Here is a 19,693-nt window from a genome sequence, read left to right as displayed (position 1 = left end):
CTTAGAGCCCAGCCGGGACACCAGGGTGCTGGGCAGCCATGCACGCTCGAAGGCAGTGTGAGTCTCAGAGACCCGACACGCTCGCCGCGTTACGCGGACACGGGGCAGGGGCATCTCCCTGCTGGATCTGAGCACCCGGAGTCACGGTGAGGTGCTCGTCTGCCTTTGCGGCCCCGCGCTTCCCGTGTCGCCGTTCGACGTCGTCAGTGCGTTTTGCGTTCTTTAGAAAGATCCAAGTTCAGTGCGAAGCGGTGGCTGCTCCTTAGCAAAGCACAAGCGTGGAGGCATTTGCAGAGCTTGCGCGCTGAGGTGCGCTCGGTGCGGTTCAGCACGTGGCCTGACCAAGCTCTACCATCCATTCTGGCCCTCTAAGTTCTTGCACCGAGACGGCCACAAGTAACCGATGCATTAATTGTTTTTAAATGCACGTGCAACCGGCAGATTGGTTTGGTGTAAAAATGTGAATATTTGAAATTGCCTTTTGCTCCAATTCAACAGAAAGAAATCTGAACCCTAAAGCGGCGTGTCTGAAAAGAAGGGAAGAAGAGAAAGTATCTTCAGATCCTCCTCCGCTTTCCCTGGCGGGACCCCACCCCGGGATGGGAGATGCATCCAATCACATGGGACAGATGTAAAAAAGGCAAGTTGGTTTCCGGCGGCGCCCAGGTGCTAGCAGCCTGCTCCCAAACACCCAGCGCGTTACAGTGGGCTGAGGCAAAGCTAGTGTGTAGGACCTCCTCTTCCTCCTCCTCCTCCTCCTCCTCCTCCTCCTCCTCCTCCTCCTCCTCCTCGCGGTTCCTCGGAGCCAGGGCTGGGACCAAGCGTGAATTCGGTAGCGGTAACAGACCCACCCTTAAGCGGTTGGTTCCTGAGTTGTCGTGCGAGCACGCTCGATTGCCGAGGCCGCGTTCGGCTCATTTGTTTAAAGCAGATCTAGTCATGCGTGTTCAACTATCCTTGACTGACGCGACCTTTTTTTTTTGCTTCTTTCGCAGGTCCAAGTTGCCACATTTCTTCATTTAAACAAGAGACCACTTCCTTAACAGCTGTATTATCTTAAACCCACATAAACACTTCTCCTTAACCCCTTTTTTGTAATATAAGACAAGTCTGAGTAGTTAAGAATCACAGACGCAAGAGATTTCAGCATTCCCGATTATTAAAAGCGAGAAAAAAAACAAAAACACAAAAAGTGCAACTTGAGGGACGACTCTCTTTAACATATCATTCAGAATGTTTAAAGCAGTATGTTGCGAGCTGTAAGTGCACAGCCGAGAGACTGAATGGCAATCTTCTCCACACTGTGGGACAATGCATTTGTGCCTAAACTTCTTTTGGAAAAAAAAAAATATAATTAATTTGTAAGTCTGAAAAAAATATTTAATTTAAAATTGTAAACTTGCAATAATGAAAAAGTGTACTTCTGAAGAAAAAAAATGAGCGTTTTTGTTGGTGTGCTAGACAGCTAGTGTTTATACTTACTGGATATTAAAAGGGAAGCTTTGCTGCCCAGATATTTACAAAACCAGCAAACGTCCTAATGAAAACTGAAGTGATGACATTAGCCATTCCTTAGGGTAGGAGGAACAGATGGATCTTATAGACCTATGACAAATATATATATATAAATATATATATAAATATATATTAAAAATTTAGTGAATATGGTAAGCTTTTGTTCATTTGTTTCAGACTTTTTTGCTCCTGTAAAAAAATAGTACTGATTAACTTTTTTAAAAAGAAGATTTTACTGTAAATAAGGATTTTTTTGTCTTATTTCTGTCCCTCTCCCCTGTTTTTGTTATTGTAACCTGTAGTGCCAACTCTGTCTCTGGAGGGGTAGTGCAGGATGAAACGCTGACCCTGACGTTGCTTCTCATTCATAAATAAGTAGAGAGTTGTTTCTTCAGTCTTTTGGGAACACAGGACTTAAAAAAGTCACGTCATGTGTAGATACTACAGGCAACGTTACCGAGACTTGGCAAAAGGAGTTTGTCCGAATCGTAATGTTGCTCTCGTTGACCCTTTTCTGGGATTTTCAGAGGTACAAGGTTAGAATGCTACAATGTTACCACTGTGCCTTCCAATGTTTATATCATCAGAAACATAACATAATCAAAGTGGCTGTGATTTAACAAACCGATTAAAGTGTTACCTATGTGTGTAGCCTAAATAGTGTGCAGTGAGGCGTTTCTGAATACATGGTCAGATTTTGGGGGCAGGGGGGGGGGGGTGGCGGGAGGGTGGCGGGGCGGGGGGAGAGGAAGAACATCCAGTGGGAAAATTGCAAGTAGTGTGACAGATTTGATCGACTTTTTTTGTTTTGTTTTGTTCTTCTCTTGTTTTTAAGTGGATTATTTAAGTGTAGACCACTTGCTGCCTCCTCCTTTCTTTGTAAAAATGCCAATTTCGGTCATCATGCAGCATTACAACAAGCCTTATGAGTCCTAAAGCATTAAGTTGCACTTTCTTGAGGAGGGGTGGTAGTACAGTATTTCTCTGGCCAGTATGAATGAAGTTTTTACTTAACATATTTAATAGTAACATAGATCAAACTATGGCACAGCAACTCATCAGATAACTAGCTTTGAAGTCTGGGCACAATTGAACCAACTTCCATAGTGAATCTTAATAACGATTGACTTTGGTGTACAGTACAATTAACAGATAGTGCTCCTAGTTAAGTATTTGTCAGCATCCTTTTGTCTCGAATTCCAGTTTCTATTTTTACAGCCACACAAACCTGGCATGTATTTAAAATAAAATCTCCCTGTTCAAGTAGATTTTCCACCTATCAACACTGAATAAATGCCATAAATCCATCAAACGGTCTAAATGTTCCATCTGTTCTCCTGTTTTGCCAGTTATATAGTAATGAAAAATACATTTGTAAATTTTATGCAACAAATGGCAAACGTATCATTATTTTGAAATTGTGTATGTAAAAGTTATATTTTTACATGTAGACTCTTGTTATTATGTGTTTTAATACATTGTATCAGTTTTTTGTTTATAAAAATCTGTGTGGTTGAAAAAAAGTCTCATTTAAATGAAATAGTGAGATACAAGAATCTGAATTTTATGTTTGTTTCTGAAAACGTAAAGAACAAATATGATAGTTACCATGTGATCACCTTCTACATACCCATAAACATTTTGATTAGCTGTGTGCGTGCTGAAAACTGTAAATATGTTCAGTAGCGATAAAACTTAAAATGTTTTGATTTGTTGATAAGTTTCTCAAATGTGGAGGTGGATTAAACCACTAGAAAAATGCAGGAGAGGAGAATACACTAAGGTTTAATTCAGAATTATAAATGCATATTACGTTTTAAATGCTGGACTTTTAGCAGGCCTGGTTTATATGAAAATGGGTGTAATAAAGGTTAATTCCACCCAGTGTTAATGACAGCTAATGTTTCTGAGTGCTGGTATCCTCAGCAGGATGAAGGTTTCTGTTTATCAGTACCATATGTGTTGTTACTGTGTATGGTATTAAGAGTAAAATGACAATGAACAAGCCATATCTTTTTTTTCAGGAAATTTGTACCGCAGTGGATGATACTGAGTTTCGGTCTGTACCCGGGCACCCCACGCTCACTGTAGGGAGCTGAGAGCAGCCCTTTGAGTCCTGGCGATTTTAAGAACCGTGCTTCTGATATAAACGATGTAAAAAAAAAATTATAAGACCAACTTCATGTTTATTTAAACCAATCTGTGGACAGAAAATAAACGGCAAGTTTTAGTTTACGGACTTTTTAAGGAGAAAAGCTCTTATTGTTCCGTTCGCATCCTGCTTTCCCTTAAATTGGGCGGGCACTGCAGCCTGCGTCCGGCCGCTCCGATGGGCTTGGCGCCGTGCAGCGAGCGGATCGCACGGTGTGTGTCCCACCTAGGCGTAAAACTCCTAGTTTCTGCGAGATAAGCATTCGTCCTTGCCGGGTTTAAGCGCTGAGGATCCTGTTCTCTTTCCATTCTAGACGAGGGAGGATTTTTTTTAAAAAAAAAAGCAAGCGTGCAATCCTTACTTTTTCCATTATTTCCCAAACCAGGTAAGGTACGTGCATCTCGAGCTGGCTTTGTCAAGGGTGATTTAGCTGGTGGTGATACTTAGTTAAAATAACGAGGGTTTTAGAAAGCTGTGTTACGTGGTAATAAACCGGGCTAAGAAACTCTTTCAGAAATAAATACGGAAATAGCAGCTTTTTAAGAAACGATCCACCTCCACATTCAAGTAATTTATGAATATGCTGAATAGGGAATCTGTTCACCTAGGACTTTTTTACCATTTGTCTTCTGTGTAGCTGCAAGGAACACTAATGTTTATACAACTGTCAGTCCTACCAGTGATGCAACTTGTACTGATTCAGTCTTCCGATTGCTTTTTTTTTTTAGGGTTTTTTTTTTTTTTTTTAGTTTTTTTCAGGGGTTGGGGGGAAAGGCAGTGAAAAGGGGCGGTCAGGGAGAGGAGGGCTTCATCTTCGTATCCAATAGGCAGATATGGTCCGTGTCCAAAAGTGAACAATACAGTGTATTGCCAGGAATGAAGAGATTTCAGCGGAAACAAGCACAAAAAAAAGAAAAAAAAAAGGGAAAAAAACCACAAAGAGAGAAAAAAAACAAAAAAAAAGAAAAAGAAAAAATTAGTCCACTGGTTGACTGGAAAAAAAAACCTAAAGGTGGAATATGATGAATTCCAACACAAAGGGGCACCAGGGCCTTTGGGGGGCCCTACCTTTTCGTTCTGTTTTTGTTTTGTTTGTTTGTTTTTTAAAAACATGTTCTTTCTCATGGGACTTGAAGTTGATTCATATTTGTGCAGTGCTGGTTTGACCATACTCATTTCAAGTATTATAGACTTATGTAATGGTGAAAATATATGAACTGTGGCCTTTTTCATTCTTGTTACTTGTGATGCAATTAAGTGAAGATAAGAAAAAAAAAAAGCAGAGATTTACCATGTATCAGTGCCTGGCTTTTTGTTATAAAGCTTCGTTTGTCTAGTGCTCTTTTTGCTATAAAATAGACTGTAGTACACCCTAGTAGGAAAAAAAAAACTAAATTTAAAAATAAAAAATATATTTGGCTTATTTTTCACAGGAGCAATCCTTTTATACCATGAATATTACGGAAAAAAAAAATTGTCAGATTCTGAATATTTCTTCTTTGTAGATTTTTGGAATCATTCTGAGTAAAAGTTTGTTACTTTATTTTACTATTTAAAAGATGTTATTTTACCATGTGTTATTGAGATGAAACTGTATGGTAGCTTTTTTTTTTTTAGTTGTAGGTCGCAACGGGGAAATTTTTGCGACTATACACATAGCTGCAGCAGTAAAAAGCGGAAAAAAAAAAACAGGAAAAAAACGAAAAAAAGGGAAAAAGATCAAAAAAAAAAAAAGATAAACAGTTACACCTTGTTTTCAATGTGTGGCTGAGTGCCTCGATTTTTTCATGTTTTTGGTGTATTTCTGATTTGTAGAAGTGTCCAAACAGGTTGTGTGCTGGAGTTCCTTCGAGAAGATCTGCAAACAAACAACCACAGCTTGGTGTAGGCCATTACCTGTTTCTCATCTGTAGTTATTCGATGCCGTCATGTACATGACCGTTCTGTAGCAATAAATGTGCCATTTTTATAAACCGTTTCCGGCACTTTTTGTCTCCTTCGAGGCGTCCCGGCGCCGGCTCTGGCCGCATCGCGGGACCCGGGGGCTTTAGTGCCAGCCCGGCTCCTGCCTCCCCCCCCCCCCCCCCTTTACGCTGATGCTCGCAAAGCTCTGGCAAACCCGGAGCGCGGTGGGAGAAAGCGCCGGAAAAAGGATCATTTTCATGCTCACGATCGTGTCGGTTTTGTTCTGCTGCGTAAGCGAAACGCCCGTATTTCGCCCCGGAGCAGCCCAAACCGCTGGAAGGATGCACGGCGCTTCACAGAGCGAGGAAGGGAGGTTGTCCGAGCGGCCCTGCGGGAAAAGGTTCCCGGTTCCCGGGAAGCCGGGCGCCTCCAGACAGGCGGCATCTGCAGCAGGCAGCAGCTCTTTCCCTGCTGCTACCCGTGGTTAGAGCTGGCACGAAGCCCCGCGATGCCTAATGCTTGCGAGCCGCGTGGCGCGAGCCGCGGTCACGATTTTGTTGCATTTACGCTTTATTTTTAACTCTTCGCTTCTGCCCGGCGCAGGGGCTGGCTGCAGGCAGCGTTTCTCTAGCACCCGCGGGGTGTGTTTAAAACCCGCCGCGGATCTGCACCTAGGAGTTATTATCTCTCCTCGGCGCTGCGTTTGGGGTCTTTCCGACGGTCCCTGCGCCCGCGGTGTCGCCGCAGCAGCGCGCCGGCTGCCGCCGTGGTCGCCCGGAGGAGGGAGCCGGGGGCCCGTCCATCCGCTCGCGGCCGTCGGTAACGAAACGCGGGGACGTGCTTTAATCAGCCGTACGCGACGTGCGCCTGACTTCTCCAAAGATCTTTGACCGATGGCAACGTTCAAGTTTTGCACGTGGACGGCGTTTCGGTTCATCGCTGCACTTTTTACCTTTCCGCGGCATTTTATCGCTACTGAACCACGCGGTTCGGTCTTTGCAAATGCTACGGGTCGAGCCGGGTTTAACAGAATTTCCCTCACATCTGCTCTCCTAGGTCTTTCCCCGCTTTAGCCGCAGGGGCCGGCGCTACCGCTGCCGTGGTGTTCAGCTTCCCAGGCGGTGCGGCGGCTCTTCCCAAGCTGATCCGCTGCTGCTTGCGGCTGCTTGGTGCCTCCCGCCGAGGCCGGACGCGCCTCCTCCGTTTGCCTTTTGCTGCGGGTGCCGTCCACCCCGAAGACGAGCCTCTAAAATGCAAAGGCTGAAGACTAGGAGGAGGAATAGTTTTCCTTCTCCTCTTTTCCATGGAGATGCAGGTTGGGTGAGGAATTGCCCCCAGCCCCGCCAGCTGACGGCTCCGGGAAAGCCGGCGTGGTCTCCCATGCAGTTGCGCTGCAATTGCGTTGGTAGCCGGTAAATTCGTGCCGAGTGCCTTGCACCACGCGCCCAGGCCGTGCGGTGCCCTCGGCAGCCGTCCCCGTCACGCTTCCCTTCCGTCATGCCGCCCGAAGGCTGCTCCGGCGGCACAGAGGGCTCCTCGCCAAGCCCCCGCGGCCACCACAGGGGAGCGAAGGACGTGGGCGAAAGCAGCAGAGCCGCGTTGGGGCGGCGCCTCCGCCCGGGATGGAGATGGGAATGGGGATAGGGACAGGGACAAGGATGGGGACAGGGACAGGAACGGGGATGGGCATGGGGATGGGGACAGGGAAGGGAATTGGGATGGGGATGGAGATGGGGACAGGGAAGGGAATGGGGAAGGAGAAGAGGACAGGGACAGGGATGGGGATGGGATGGGGACGGAGACAGAGTTGGGGATGGGGATGGGGATGGGGATGGGGACAGGGATGGGGAAGGGGACAGGGACGAGGATGGTGGATGGGGACAGGGAAGGGGACAGGGATGGGGATGGAGATGGGGATGAGGACAGGGCCGGGGATGGGACTGGGGGCAGCTGGGGAGATGTCAGTGCTAGCGGTCATTCCCCAGTTAACGACGTTTCTTGATCTCCAATATCTCTTAATTCCGACGGAAGGGGGTGGCAAATCGCTTGTCTTGTCTGCAAGACTTTTCTCTTCCCCTCAGTGGAGGGAAACTGAGAGCTTTCCTGGCTGACAAGCAGATCGGTCCCGGGCAGGACTCAGCGGGCACGCGGGCGCCGGGGGCTGCTGGGGCCCCGGCAGCTCGTCCCGCCTGGCCCCGGCGAGAAACCCCGTCCAGCTGCCTGCGCCGAGCGCTTTCTCTTGCCATAAACAGCGTTTCTGGGCAAGAAACGCCGGAAATGTTCTGCCCTGCTTTTCTCAAAGGCCGCTTTTCCCGGGGAGATGGGGCCAGGCACCCCGGCGGCGGCTGGGGGCTCACGCATTCGCAGCGCTGGCCTCGCTCCAGGAGCGCTAAATACCTTTGCTGTAGCCTGAGATAGAGATCGTTTATCTTCTTTACGCCGCTAAGCCAATATGGTGATTTATAACAGAAATCCTACAGCCGCCTTGGAAACGGGTCCTCAGCCCACGCCGTGGGGAAAAGGCTTTGCCGTGGGGCAGGGAAAGCCTCAGCGGGGCTTTTGCTGCGGATCCGGAGACACCTCAGCGCCTCCCCTGCGAACGTGCATTCCTGGGGTTTTCCCAGGAACCCAGCGAGCGTTAACCCCGAGTTGCAACCTGAAAGAGTGACAGCCCTGGAGGAGATTTCCTGCCGTCAGGCGTTCAGGGTCTCCAGCAAAACGCAGAGCGCATGGAAAGGAGCGGGGCAAGCTCCCTTCCGTTCCTCCCGTTCAGAGGCACCAAGCCCAAACGTGCCCCCAGATAAGCACAACGTGAGCCTTCCCGAAAAACCTGGGTACAGATGTGCTCGCGCGCGCTCAGATACTTACCGAAATGCACTAAATAACCGTAAGCCTGAGAGTTGAAGGCGGCTAAAGAGGATTAAATCATCTGAAATAGGCCAGAACTACTCTGTCGCTGTTGTTTTTCACTTTGTCAAAATATGAGGAAGACGCCGGAAAGCCCCCTGGCCTCCCTGCAGAAGCCGAGGAAGATGATGGTGGCCCCAAGCAACCAGGTGCCAACTTGCCTTGTGGCCCAGCCCCGGGAACGGCGCTCCTGGCGCGCTGCTGATCTGGGGCACACCAACCGGAGCGTGGCTTAATAACCCGTAATCCGCAGGGAAGAACCGTATTTGTAAGAATTGTGGCCATCAAGCCGTCCAGCCAAAGCAGCACAGCACCATGCCACGGTCTCCATCAGTGCAGCTGAGCACCGAAACCTTCTCCCTTGCTCAGTGAACAGCAGTGATTGCTCCCTGCGCAGGAAGGGTTGGTGGACCTTCATCGGGGATGGGACCAGCACCAACGGTTTCCATCTCTGGTTTGCAGCGTGTCTCTGGTTTCCAGTGCGTGTCTCTGGTTTCCAGTTCATGTTTCTGGTTTCCAATGCGTATCTCTGGAATAAGGACATTTTGGCAGGCCGGGGCATTGCTGCACGGTGGGGTTTGGTGCTGGGGGCCAGCCCAGGCCATCAGCCTGTCCTGGCAGCTCTGGCCACCACCAGTCCTGCGGGGTGCCTGTGGCCACAGCATTGGGGCATCTTCAAGCATTATCCTCCCAGCTGCTTTCTGAGGAAATTGGTGCGTTTTGCTTCCATTTTGCACAAGGGAGTTGGCCCCAGGGGTTGCAAAGCCCCAAGAGCTTGCAAGCTAAAAGCCACGTGGCCCAACGTGGTGCCACGAGCAGATGCCGAGGGCCTCTGTTGAGAATGGGCACGGAGAGAAATCACAATCATGCTTTCTCCTTGTGCGACTCGATGTGACAAATGACTCAGATTGCCCTTAGCTGAGAAAGCTCATAAACTCTTTTCCAGCTTCCTCACAGACCACATTCAAAGACGTTTCTGGGCAATGCTATTTCCCTCCGGCAGCCCGCGGGGCTGGTGGCCCGTTGCGCGGAGCGAGGGCTGCCTGCCTTGGGTTTGCCATGTCTCCCGGGAGCTGGCGCTTCAAGGCATACTCAAGGCGATGGATGTTCAATACATTGCAGGTAAATTAAATAATCGGGGGCAGCTGTAGAGAAAATGATCTTCAGAGTAGGCCGTTAAGCTTAAATAGGGAAAATAATGGCCCCTCAGGGAAAAAAAAACAACTGGAGGAATATCAGACCCTTTCCCTGTTGCAGTTACACCCACGGCCGGTGCTTGTAGGTCCCCTGGGCTGGTTCATGCCATGCGTTCACCCAGTATAGCGGCACCCTTCCTCTCAGCTGCACGTTAAATGTGTGTAATTAGCAAATATCACCTGGTCTTGGTGCAACTGAGAGTGGATTAGTGTGACGCCGCATTACGGCACTGGGAGACCCCTCTTCCCAAGCATAAACGTGTTGGGCCCACCACACCGTGGGTGATCCCATGCCAGTCCCTGCTTCAGGGAATGAAAGGTGAGCAGGATTTAGCCTTCAATCTCTAAAACCATCATAAATTCACAATGTATGTTAAGATCATTGCAGTGCCAATTGAAAAAAAAAAGAGAGAGAGAGAGAGAGAGAGCGAGAGAGCAAGCACATGGAAATAAAACCTTTTGGTAGGCTGTGGAGGAAGTCAAGCGAAGATGAAAATATCAGAGTGGATTAAAGGCAACAGAGCCACACTTAGATGCAAAGATTATGTGCAATTCCTGAATAATGTGGAATAAAGGGAACCCAAAGATCATTAAAATTAATCAGAGATTACCTGAAACAAAATGCAAGACCGCTGAGCCAATGTTATCTGCTCTCAGTCGAACTTATTTTAGCTGAGCAATAAGACTATCAGATTTGGAGCACAATAATAAGGATAAACAAGATTGTTTAAATCCTCAAAGAGGCCGTGTCAAGTGTGCAAACCCCGCTGGGCTTCCCGCGCCTCCGGCTCCAACTGATATTGTTTTTAAGCAATGTGAACAAACCTCCTTAAGGGCAAGATGTGGCCTCTTTGCACTGAACAGCTGTAAAAGCGCCCGGTAATACAGACAATATCATTAAGCACAAGTATAACGCTGCACGTAGATGCCTGCAGGATGGTGAGCCCAGCTCTCGCTCTGCTGCCCCGGTCCAAATCTAATTGCCTCGAGGGACAGAGATGGAGGCAAGATTATCCATTTTTCTTTAGGAAAAGGAAAGGTCTCCACCTTATCATGAGGCTGAGAAGCTAAATTAAAGCAATGCAAGCTGCCTGCATATCTGAACCACTTATTTGCTGTCACAGCAATGATAATATTTGGAAAAACTGCGCTCATCAGCAAAAAAGCATGCTTTTCCCAGCGGAGCTGGGGCAGAGTTTTTGCGGAGGGCGCAACACAAAGGGCTGCATGCTCCGCCGGGGGTAAACCGGGCCAGATCGCTTCCACTGCGAGAGCCGCAGCGAGTTACATCCGAGGAGGGTCTGGCGCGCAGGATTTATTTCAGGAAAAACACAGCAACTATGTGGCGGCTTGTTTGCAAAAATGTGGTTCAGATTAAAAGAGTTGCACTAAAAGTAAAATAAAAATTAATATTGCTTTTGCAAGCAGTTCAGCACTTGGGAAGAAGGTGGGTTCAGAGGCCGTGCAGGTTCCCGCGGGCTGCACGGGGCTGCGGCACCGGGGCCAGTCCCCCGTGTCAGTCCCAAACCCTGTTGGATGTTGTCAGTCGGAAGCCGGTCAGCTTTGAGGAAGCTCAGGATATTGCAGCATCAGGCCCGGCATAATTGGAGGCAGATTCGCGATGGCTGGAGACCGTCATAGCTCCATTGAAGTCGCAAATCTTTGAAGTCAGTGGAGGTAGGATAACTTGCACCAGCTGAGGGGCTGCCAGGAGCAGCCCGGTGGCCACAGCCGGTTATTCGTGCTTGCAGCCCCAACCCTCGTCATTGGCAGTACCTGCTCGAATCCACCCCGGCACTGGAAATACTGCTCACCGAACCTCAGAGCTGGTATTCAACAGCTGCAGCCTAACCGAACATGTTGGGTTGAGGGTGTAAAAATCAGATTGGGAGGAGGGGTTAATATTACTAAATGCCGTGGTACTCGTGATGGAGCAAACCGAAATGCAACATCTCCTTTACAATTTATTCAGCAGTCAGGACTGGGTGACAGGGATTATGAGTGGTACTTAATAAATAACTATTTGCTCCTGAGACGGTTAGTAAGAAAGCCAGCCTATTTGTAAAGATAAAAAAAAAATGGCACATTCAGCTGCTTATAGACCAGTTTTATTTGTTTTTAAATAAAAATCTCACTGTGGTTTTTAGGGCAATTTAAAAACTAACCTGGAGACTTATACAAAGTGTTTCCAATAGTTTTATCTCTGTTTTCAGACAACTCATCTGGTCTTTCATTTTTATTGCCTCTGAGACCTTTCTATGAGAGGAATTAATAAAACAACCAAAAGCCAAGGACTTCACTAGCTTCTTCAGGCTTTCTTCTCTCCCCTGCACTTTTTTAATGATTATTTTATTCCTGCTAGACCTTGCAGTGATGCCTTTGGGCAGTAAGGCATTGGTTTGAACACAAACTGGTTCAGACACGAACTGAGGAAACAAAACTTTGTAGGACCTAGAGCTGTGACGGACCAAAGGCAAGCAGGCAATGAGCCACCAGGGAAGGGAACATTTTTCCAGCACAACGTCAGAATTCTGGTTATGTCTGCTTAGAAAAATGGGCCTAGATATTTGTCATCATTGTTCCTAGCTAAAAAAATTCAGGTTTTAATCTTCTGTGGGGAAACTACTGCAAAAACTTAAGAGGAGCTTGAGCAAAGTATACAGGACCTGCGTACAACAAGTGCCAACCCAGGTGTCCGGCCCTGGAGAGACTTGTTGAGCAAAGACTTGCAGGATTTCTATCTCTAAAGCTCAGGTGTCTCTGGGCAAGGAGTGACACGATCGTGAAGGCAGAACCAGCTGCTCCAGCTGCCCTGTTCCCCGGATCCTGCGGCCGTGCTGGCTCCTGGCACCCTCTCCTGCAGCCCCTCCATGATGCCTTCCCTGAGCGCCTTTGCTGCCACAGCTGGCCACAGCTGTCACCTGAAGCCGATTCCCCTCGTGAAACATGTCACAGCGGGTTCAGCCCGCCACCACCTTTCCTTCGCACCCGATTCCCTTGGTTTGATGAAAAGCTCCGTGTCTGCTGTGCCGCAGTATCTCTACCTTCAAGCTCTTTCTCCGACCATGAGGACAAACCAATATAGAAAGCTAAATTAGACATATTGCATAGGAATGCAGGCTCCAATCAGGCCCTTGCTGCTCATTCCTCTGCACAAAGCATATAAATTCATCCCAGATGGGTAAATAAGCAGTCAGCTTTTATTGAGAAAACTGTGTATTCATTTTGCTGCTGCTGACTAATTTCTCAGAGACATTCCTTCCTGTGTGTTGAGCAAGCCTCTTCCCGCATCCTTCTGATGCACCGTTAGCAACAGAAATTATATCATACTAGTTCTAATTTGTGTTTAGTCATTCTAGCTCTTTTTAAATAGGCTCATCCAATCAAACCGGTGCTTTGTGATGGAGGTAAGCCAAAAATCTGGAAACCCACTGCCAGGGCTTGGTGCTATCATGTGCTGAGCAGTATAAATTGATCAGATACATGGTCAGAAAGAGACATCTCCTAGACACATCCAATTACAGCAGCTTCAGTGAGCCCTGTTTTGGAGCAGGGCAGCTATAATCTGCGTATTCGGGAGGCAGTGGCTTTTGAGTTAATTCAGGCAGATCTGGTAGGCTCCGTTGCTGCATGCTACAAAGGAGCTATTTTAAGAAAGCAGCCGTGCACTCTCTGAGGAGCAGCTCCCGTCAGCGAGTCACCCTTCCGTGCCGGGGTCACCCGCGGTGGGTTCCTCACGGAGCCCTTGGCTGGGGAGCCGAAGCAGGGGCAGATGCTCCAGCTGAGCCTCTTCCCCTCGCGCTTCCCGCGCCGCTTCCCACAGCCCGCTTGGCAGCTCGGTGTTGTCTCGCTGATTGTTGGAGCTGGCTGGAGCTGGTCGGCCCCGGTGCAGGCAGAGCACGGGCTTCTTTCACTTCTCATTCTTTAGAAAACTTGAGAAAAAAAAACAAAAAACAAACAACAATGAAGGACAAAATAAGGAAGTTTCTTCATCTGCCTCCCTTTGGGGATATTTGGGTTTGCATGGATGACCTAACAACTTCCTTTCTCCTTCTCTTGGTGTCCTCATGCAGTTGGCTGGCTGCCACTCTTGGGGGCTTCCCAGGCCCCGTGGTGGAGAGGCCAAGCCCACACACACCTTCTGCTTCTGGCTAGCCTTTGCCTGTCACGGACAAAGCAAGCTGCTGATGGAGCCCAGCTGTCTCTCCCCGCGCACCACCAGGGCAGGCGCCGCTCCTCAGTGTCTGACAGGTCCGTAAAGGTCACTCATCCCAGCTCTGGTTAATGACCAAGCACAGAAGAGTTGTGCGTCCTGTGGCTTTCCTGGAAGGGGGAGTACTGTTTAGGTGCAATCCAGGATGTTTGCCATCGGTCATGATTACGTGCCCTGGTGGTCGCAAGCTGTCAGAATATCTAATAGATTAACGCCATTTGCAATCCCCTCTCTTTTAATGGAATGATCTTTCTATTTCAAACACGAATCTTTGCATTATGAGCGGATGAGCATTTCAGAGCACTCCAAGAGTTTCTTTTTCATGAAGTACAGTTCTTTTTAACCCATGGAGCATGTTCATCGAAAGATTAAGCACTGAATTCATAATGGTCCACACTCTGCTCCCAGTGAAGTTTCACGCTGACTTTTGAGATTGCAGAATCATCTTCACATCTTCTTTTCCATCACGTTCATTTTAACAGGAATGCATTTAGGGTTTTTCATTCCACCAGTGCAATTTGTACTGTGACTCAGTAATAAAAATTGATTTGAGGTTCATGGATGTTCAATGCATTATCATTTCAGTCTCTTCTCTCTCCTCCCCATCCTTTTACCCCTGTCCCTGTCTCCTTTTTGCTTACTGGGAAATACTCTTTTAAGGAAGTCTGATAATGGTGAAGGTTTATTTATTTTTAATTTTCATTCAGTATTTTCACATGTGTCAGAAACACATGGCATATTTCCAAGGGAGAAAATATGTGTTAAGGTCTAAAATTTATCCATTCGAAGATTGCATTTAAAGTCAGGGTGGGTCAAGCAACCTCCTGAAAGGCTGGTATTAATTTTAACCTAGTATTCGGTTATTACACAGGTGCAAGTTCTTAAAACAACTCAGGAAATGAAAAATAGGGAAGGCATCAGGCTAGAAGATTTCCACTTATTCCAAAATTTGCATCGGTAGAAAGGGTGGTGCATCAATATCTTAACCACATAAAGTTCATACCTGGTTGTCATCGGGGATGGGTGATGGACTGGGCAAACTCTTCCAGGGGTTGAGGGAGACAAGCATGGAGGAGAGCATGGATCTGTAATGGCTGGAGTCAGGCACATTCGTGCATTTCTTTCCAAGACGCCCTACAGAAGGTGGGGAAAGAAGGGAATATCACTACATTTGGATGAAGCAGGGCATGGGGTGGCCAGAGAGGCAAAGATGCAGCAGAGGCAAGCGTGGAGCAGCATGAAATGTGGGGTTTGTCAGAGGGAAAGAGTCTCTTAAGAGTTTTTAAAATTTTCTTCTTCTTTCAGCCCCTTCCTCTATGCCTGCAGTATGTCAAGGAGGAGTCACTGAAAGGGGTTGTAGGAAGCTGATGCCCTATATTAAAGAGCCTAGATGAAGGCCAGCGAGGGATCAGAAATCAGCAGCTGTGAGATCCAACAGAGAGCACCAGTTTGTAAAGATTAAGTCCAGATGGAGGGGAGCAGTTGAACAGCAGCTGAAGGTGCAAGGGCAAGACATGCTCTGTGCAAGAGTTGACCCGGTCACTGTCACTGGTGCTGACATGATCAGAGGTAATGAAGAAGGTTGTGTGGAGAGCGCTAGGGGCTGAAATCAGCTGAGAAGGCTGATGGGCAGGAGATATGCAGAGAGTAAATGGGAACAGCGCATGGGTAGGAGAGAAATGCTATTTGAAAGATAGAGCAAGAAAAGGTAAAATGGGTTGGGAAGGCTAGGACAGGAGAAACCAAATAATAGCATTACAATGTGATGGATTACTGGGGAAGTGTGCAGGCAAGAAACCTCAGTAGAGGGTCATGCAAAAGGAGCTGGAAGAAATAAGTGGCGATGTGGGGTGCTAGACAGACAGCAAGAGCAGTAGAGACGGATGGGCCACGAGGGCAGGAGAGGAGGGGAAGTGGCAGCGACTGCTGCAGGAAGAGGACAACCAAGGGGGCCAAAATTTGGCCCAAGAGCTGGAGCTCCTTATTTAGCTCTTAATGAATTAGAGTATCTGGAGCTGTTGTTCAACAGACTTTAAGCTCACTTTCATCATTCCCTCCAGAAAAAGACCATTTTTGTAGTAATCGGTATGGACAAAAATGCCCTTTAGTTACATCCTGCTAATTTAGAGGGAGGTTCAAAGTAAATTTTTAAAAAATCTTCATGGTTTAGGGCCAAACACAGTCATTAATGGCAGAACCAGATCCTGCCATTTGCCAGCACTGCGAGTTCAGAAGAGCGCTCTTAAAGTCAAAAGAGTTACCCCAGGACAAAACCGAGGGACTTGGCTCAGGCTCAGAATAAAAGCAGCTGCTAAAAACACACTGCTAATACCAAACTACTTCATTCACAGTTCAAAGAGTAAATCTTCCTAGCCCTAGAGATGAGTCTGTCCTAAACTATCTAGCAGATTTTGCTTTCATCCACAACCCCAAATGTTTAATTTTCTCCAAGCTGTTTTTTAAAATGGTCAAAAAAGCCGAAGAAGCCATAAATTATGTGGGCTGATTTAAAGCAGAGAGAGCGAGGTGTGATGTGCACACCACGCTGGCGTGCCTGTAGGTGTTTGCTGGCAGTCTATGCATGGCTCGTTCCCAATGAGCAGGACTCAGGGAGCTTCGGGAGGCTGGTGGGCTCAGCACCGCCAGGCAGCCCCAGCCTGTCCACAACTTTCTGTGCAGCACTGAGGACTTCTGCTTCTTGTCCTCACTGGAATCAAAGAGTACAGCAACTTCAACAACAATTAAACCTAATGGGAAACAAACGGTCCGTCCGAAACATCCATTGATTTCAGTGGGGGTTTTACGAGGGAGTCAGAACTGGATTCAAAGGGTTTGTCTTACATTTGTCTTAACTTCTGGCTCAATACCCCAGCTTGTTCTTGTTTTATCTAAATCTGTTCCCTGTGTTTAGTTCTTAGAGCTCAGAGATTTGTCCAGCTTACATCTGGAGTCTCATCTCATACACACCTATATAAAGTAGCAACACAAATTACAGCATGGAAGAGACTGTTGACTCGGAGCACTGGGTTATCATGGAGACCCCTTTCCTGGCTTGGCATAGTCACCCTGCACCGGTGCTGACGCTTGAGGTCTCCGACTCTGCCCAACTGGCCCTGTGGAAGGGGATCTGGCAGGTGCATCACAGACCTGGTGCAAGATCACCCAAAATTTGTTCAGCCTGTTATCCCTGTTAAATAGGAAGAGCATGAGGAATAAGGAAAGGGCTGTGAAGAGCGGTGTTGCCCTGTTGTCTCAGTCCTCGCTATCTACAGCCATTAGGGTCTGGTACAAATTAGGGTAGGTTTCCGGCAGCTCTGTACATAATATGGTGACGAAGCTACACAAAGCACGGCACCAGCATGTGGTCTGTCCATGGGGAGAAATCAAAGCTTTCTAAGCACCCTCCAGCTTGCACTCGGTGCATTTTGCTCTGCACAAGTGTCTGGCCGTATGCAGTGCGGTGAAGCGCTTTATCATCCGGCTTTGCCCAGGTCCTGAGACATTTCACCCTTTGGGCGTGGAGCCGATTTTCTCTGAACGGGGATGCTGCTCCTCAGGAGAGCTTTCATCAGGGCGCAGACCTGTGCTATCTCAGCCGTACTGGACACACTCTGTGTTATCAGGCCGGTTTTGACAGAGTGCACTTCCGGCACAAAGATAGAGCTATATAAATCAGAAGGATAGCTCTCTACATAACTACATCTTTTCTTCCTTTCTAGTGAGTAATTTAGAGCATGCACAGTGCCAAATGAGGGGGGCAAGTGGGAGACTGAGCATCTGGGTTGTATTCCTTTCTGTATCGTGAAGTTCTTGCATAATTCATGGTCGGTCACCCACGACCATGGCCAGGCCACCTGCTAGAAGCACCATGACCTGATTACAGCCAGAACGTGGGAGGTTCGACCTCCTACCTTCTCTTATGCACAAATGAGCACATCTAGGGTGTCTCCAGAGTCAATGGGGAGATACAGACACCTTCCAAGGATCCTTTGTCCCGTCCAAAATTCAACATCCGAGACAAATTTCCTTGGGGGTCCATTGCTTGGCGTGGTCTGGTGGAGGCCTGGTCAGCTCGCTGGTCCCAGCCCCTGCCTCTGAGACCGCTGCGTTTTGGTGGGATGAAGCCCAACCCTGGACACGTTCTGCAGCTTTATCCTCTAAGGCATGGATATGGCAGCATTTTTCCTCCTCACGTGGAGGTTTCCACACTTAAGTCATAGGTCTCTGCAAAGCCATCTGGTTAAATAAAAGCCTGCTTTTCTTCAGATGAAAAGTGTACTGCGTCCTGGTGATGTCCCAGGCGTGATGTAAATTGATTTTGATCATGTGGCAAAATGATTAGAGAAACTACTAACCAAAATAGCTAGAAACTAGTAGCTAAGAAAGTTGTATAATGACCTGAGAACATAAATCCAGTCCTTTTTGAATAAGGGCTGACTTGCTGGAGTTAAAGAACAACAAAAGTTCAAATGAAACAGGAACGTGATCATCTCTATTAAAAGCAAAGTGTCTCCCATCACTGTTTGCACAAATATTAAAGCTCTGTTAATTTGGATAGTTTTTTGGAATGTTTTGATGAACATTTGGGAGTGTTTTTTTTTTTCTAAATTTAAAATACTCTGAAAAGTCTGTCAAATTTTTGCAATTTTTCAATCAGCTCTGGAAAAAAGTTCTTTAAAATTTTGTTTCTGTTGGATTTTAAATAGAAAATGTTATTAAATGTCACTTAAAATACCCGCACTGGTGTCTGCCTGTTCCTCTGAAGGGAAGATGTATGCATTGTCAGCAGTTTGTGGTGTTGTCTGGGTGTGCTTCAGCCATTCACACTAACAGATAATTACAAATTGACAATACTTGTCAGAAATTACCCCAAAAGCAACATAGGGAAAGAAAGGAATGAAGTCAAATGATCAACTATTTGGGGACATAAAACCTCTTGTCCTCAGTGGTGTCCTTTGAAGTCACGAAGATCTCTCGTTCCTTACTTCCAGCCTTCCTTGAGATCGGCTGTACCTGAGCCAGGCAGCGAGTGGCCAGGGCTTTTTTCTAGGCCATACGTGGTGTTAGCCAGGAGTTGTAATGAAGTCCCAGTTTGAAGGCCTATTTTACAGCCAAAGAAGTCCGAAGGAAGATGCAAGCAGAGCAGGAAACTGTTGAGGTTTCTAAATCACTGCTGTTCTTCGCAGCCAGAAACTTGCCTGGGTCGGGGAGCAAAAGCAGCAAATTTCTTTTTGATTATGCACTTCGTATTTTATGTTCAGGAATATATTAGAAAGAGGATATATATAGAAATATGATTTTTTTTATTTACGTATATTTAGAAATCCAAGTTAATTTTCATGAGGATTTGACCAGTGGCTAATTCCAGACTATGAGCAGTCCTCTACAGACATGCAAGGGTGGGATTATAGTATGTAATCTTCAGTCTTTATACCAGATACTTCTGGGTCAAATCCCTTGATTTCAGCAGAGAAATATTGGAACCAGTAGTGAGCTTGACCGGACATGTCTGCCTCTGATTCACTTTTTACCAACTGAATATAACCAGAGGTCTGGATCCAGTGCTGTGAACATGAAATCTCTTATTTAATAACGCTTTAACACAGAGCTTTAGGGGCACGAACAATTAGGGTGGCACTGGTTTTTGTGCTTGTCTGCAAAACCAAAAATATGCCCCGCGGCTGCTGGGTTTCCATTCCCACGTACCATGAGTGTCCAGGTCACGGGCATATTTCTAAAATTGTTTGCACAAAGGGCTTTTGTCCAAGAGGAGAGAAGGCGCTTTTGGGGGGTCTGGTTACTTAC

The 19,693-nt window shown here is 47.1% G+C and overlaps 1 protein-coding gene across 12 annotated transcripts in view; it reads left to right on the top strand.

The window, feature by feature from the left end:
- Positions 1–5,640, top strand: part of TCF4 (transcription factor 4) — a 216,969-nt gene extending 211,329 nt beyond the window's left edge. For 11 of the 12 annotated variants that reach the window (XM_067316317.1, XM_067316316.1, XM_067316320.1 and 8 more), the window contains 2 exons: positions 499–640; positions 996–1,415. In XM_067316317.1, coding sequence (XP_067172418.1) covers positions 499–635 — 137 coding nt within the window. In that variant the 3' untranslated portion in view covers positions 636–640; positions 996–1,415. Of the gene's footprint in view, positions 1–498; positions 641–995; positions 1,416–3,539 lie in introns of those variants that run through there. The other variant, XR_010886998.1, reaches the window with a different exon arrangement.
- The last annotated feature ends 14,053 nt before the right edge of the window (positions 5,641–19,693 follow it).

The sequence above is a fragment of the Apteryx mantelli genome, chromosome Z, assembly GCF_036417845.1.
Source record: "Apteryx mantelli isolate bAptMan1 chromosome Z, bAptMan1.hap1, whole genome shotgun sequence".
Taxonomy (NCBI): Eukaryota; Metazoa; Chordata; class Aves; order Apterygiformes; family Apterygidae; genus Apteryx; species Apteryx mantelli.
This window is presented reverse-complemented; position numbering and strand designations above follow the sequence as displayed.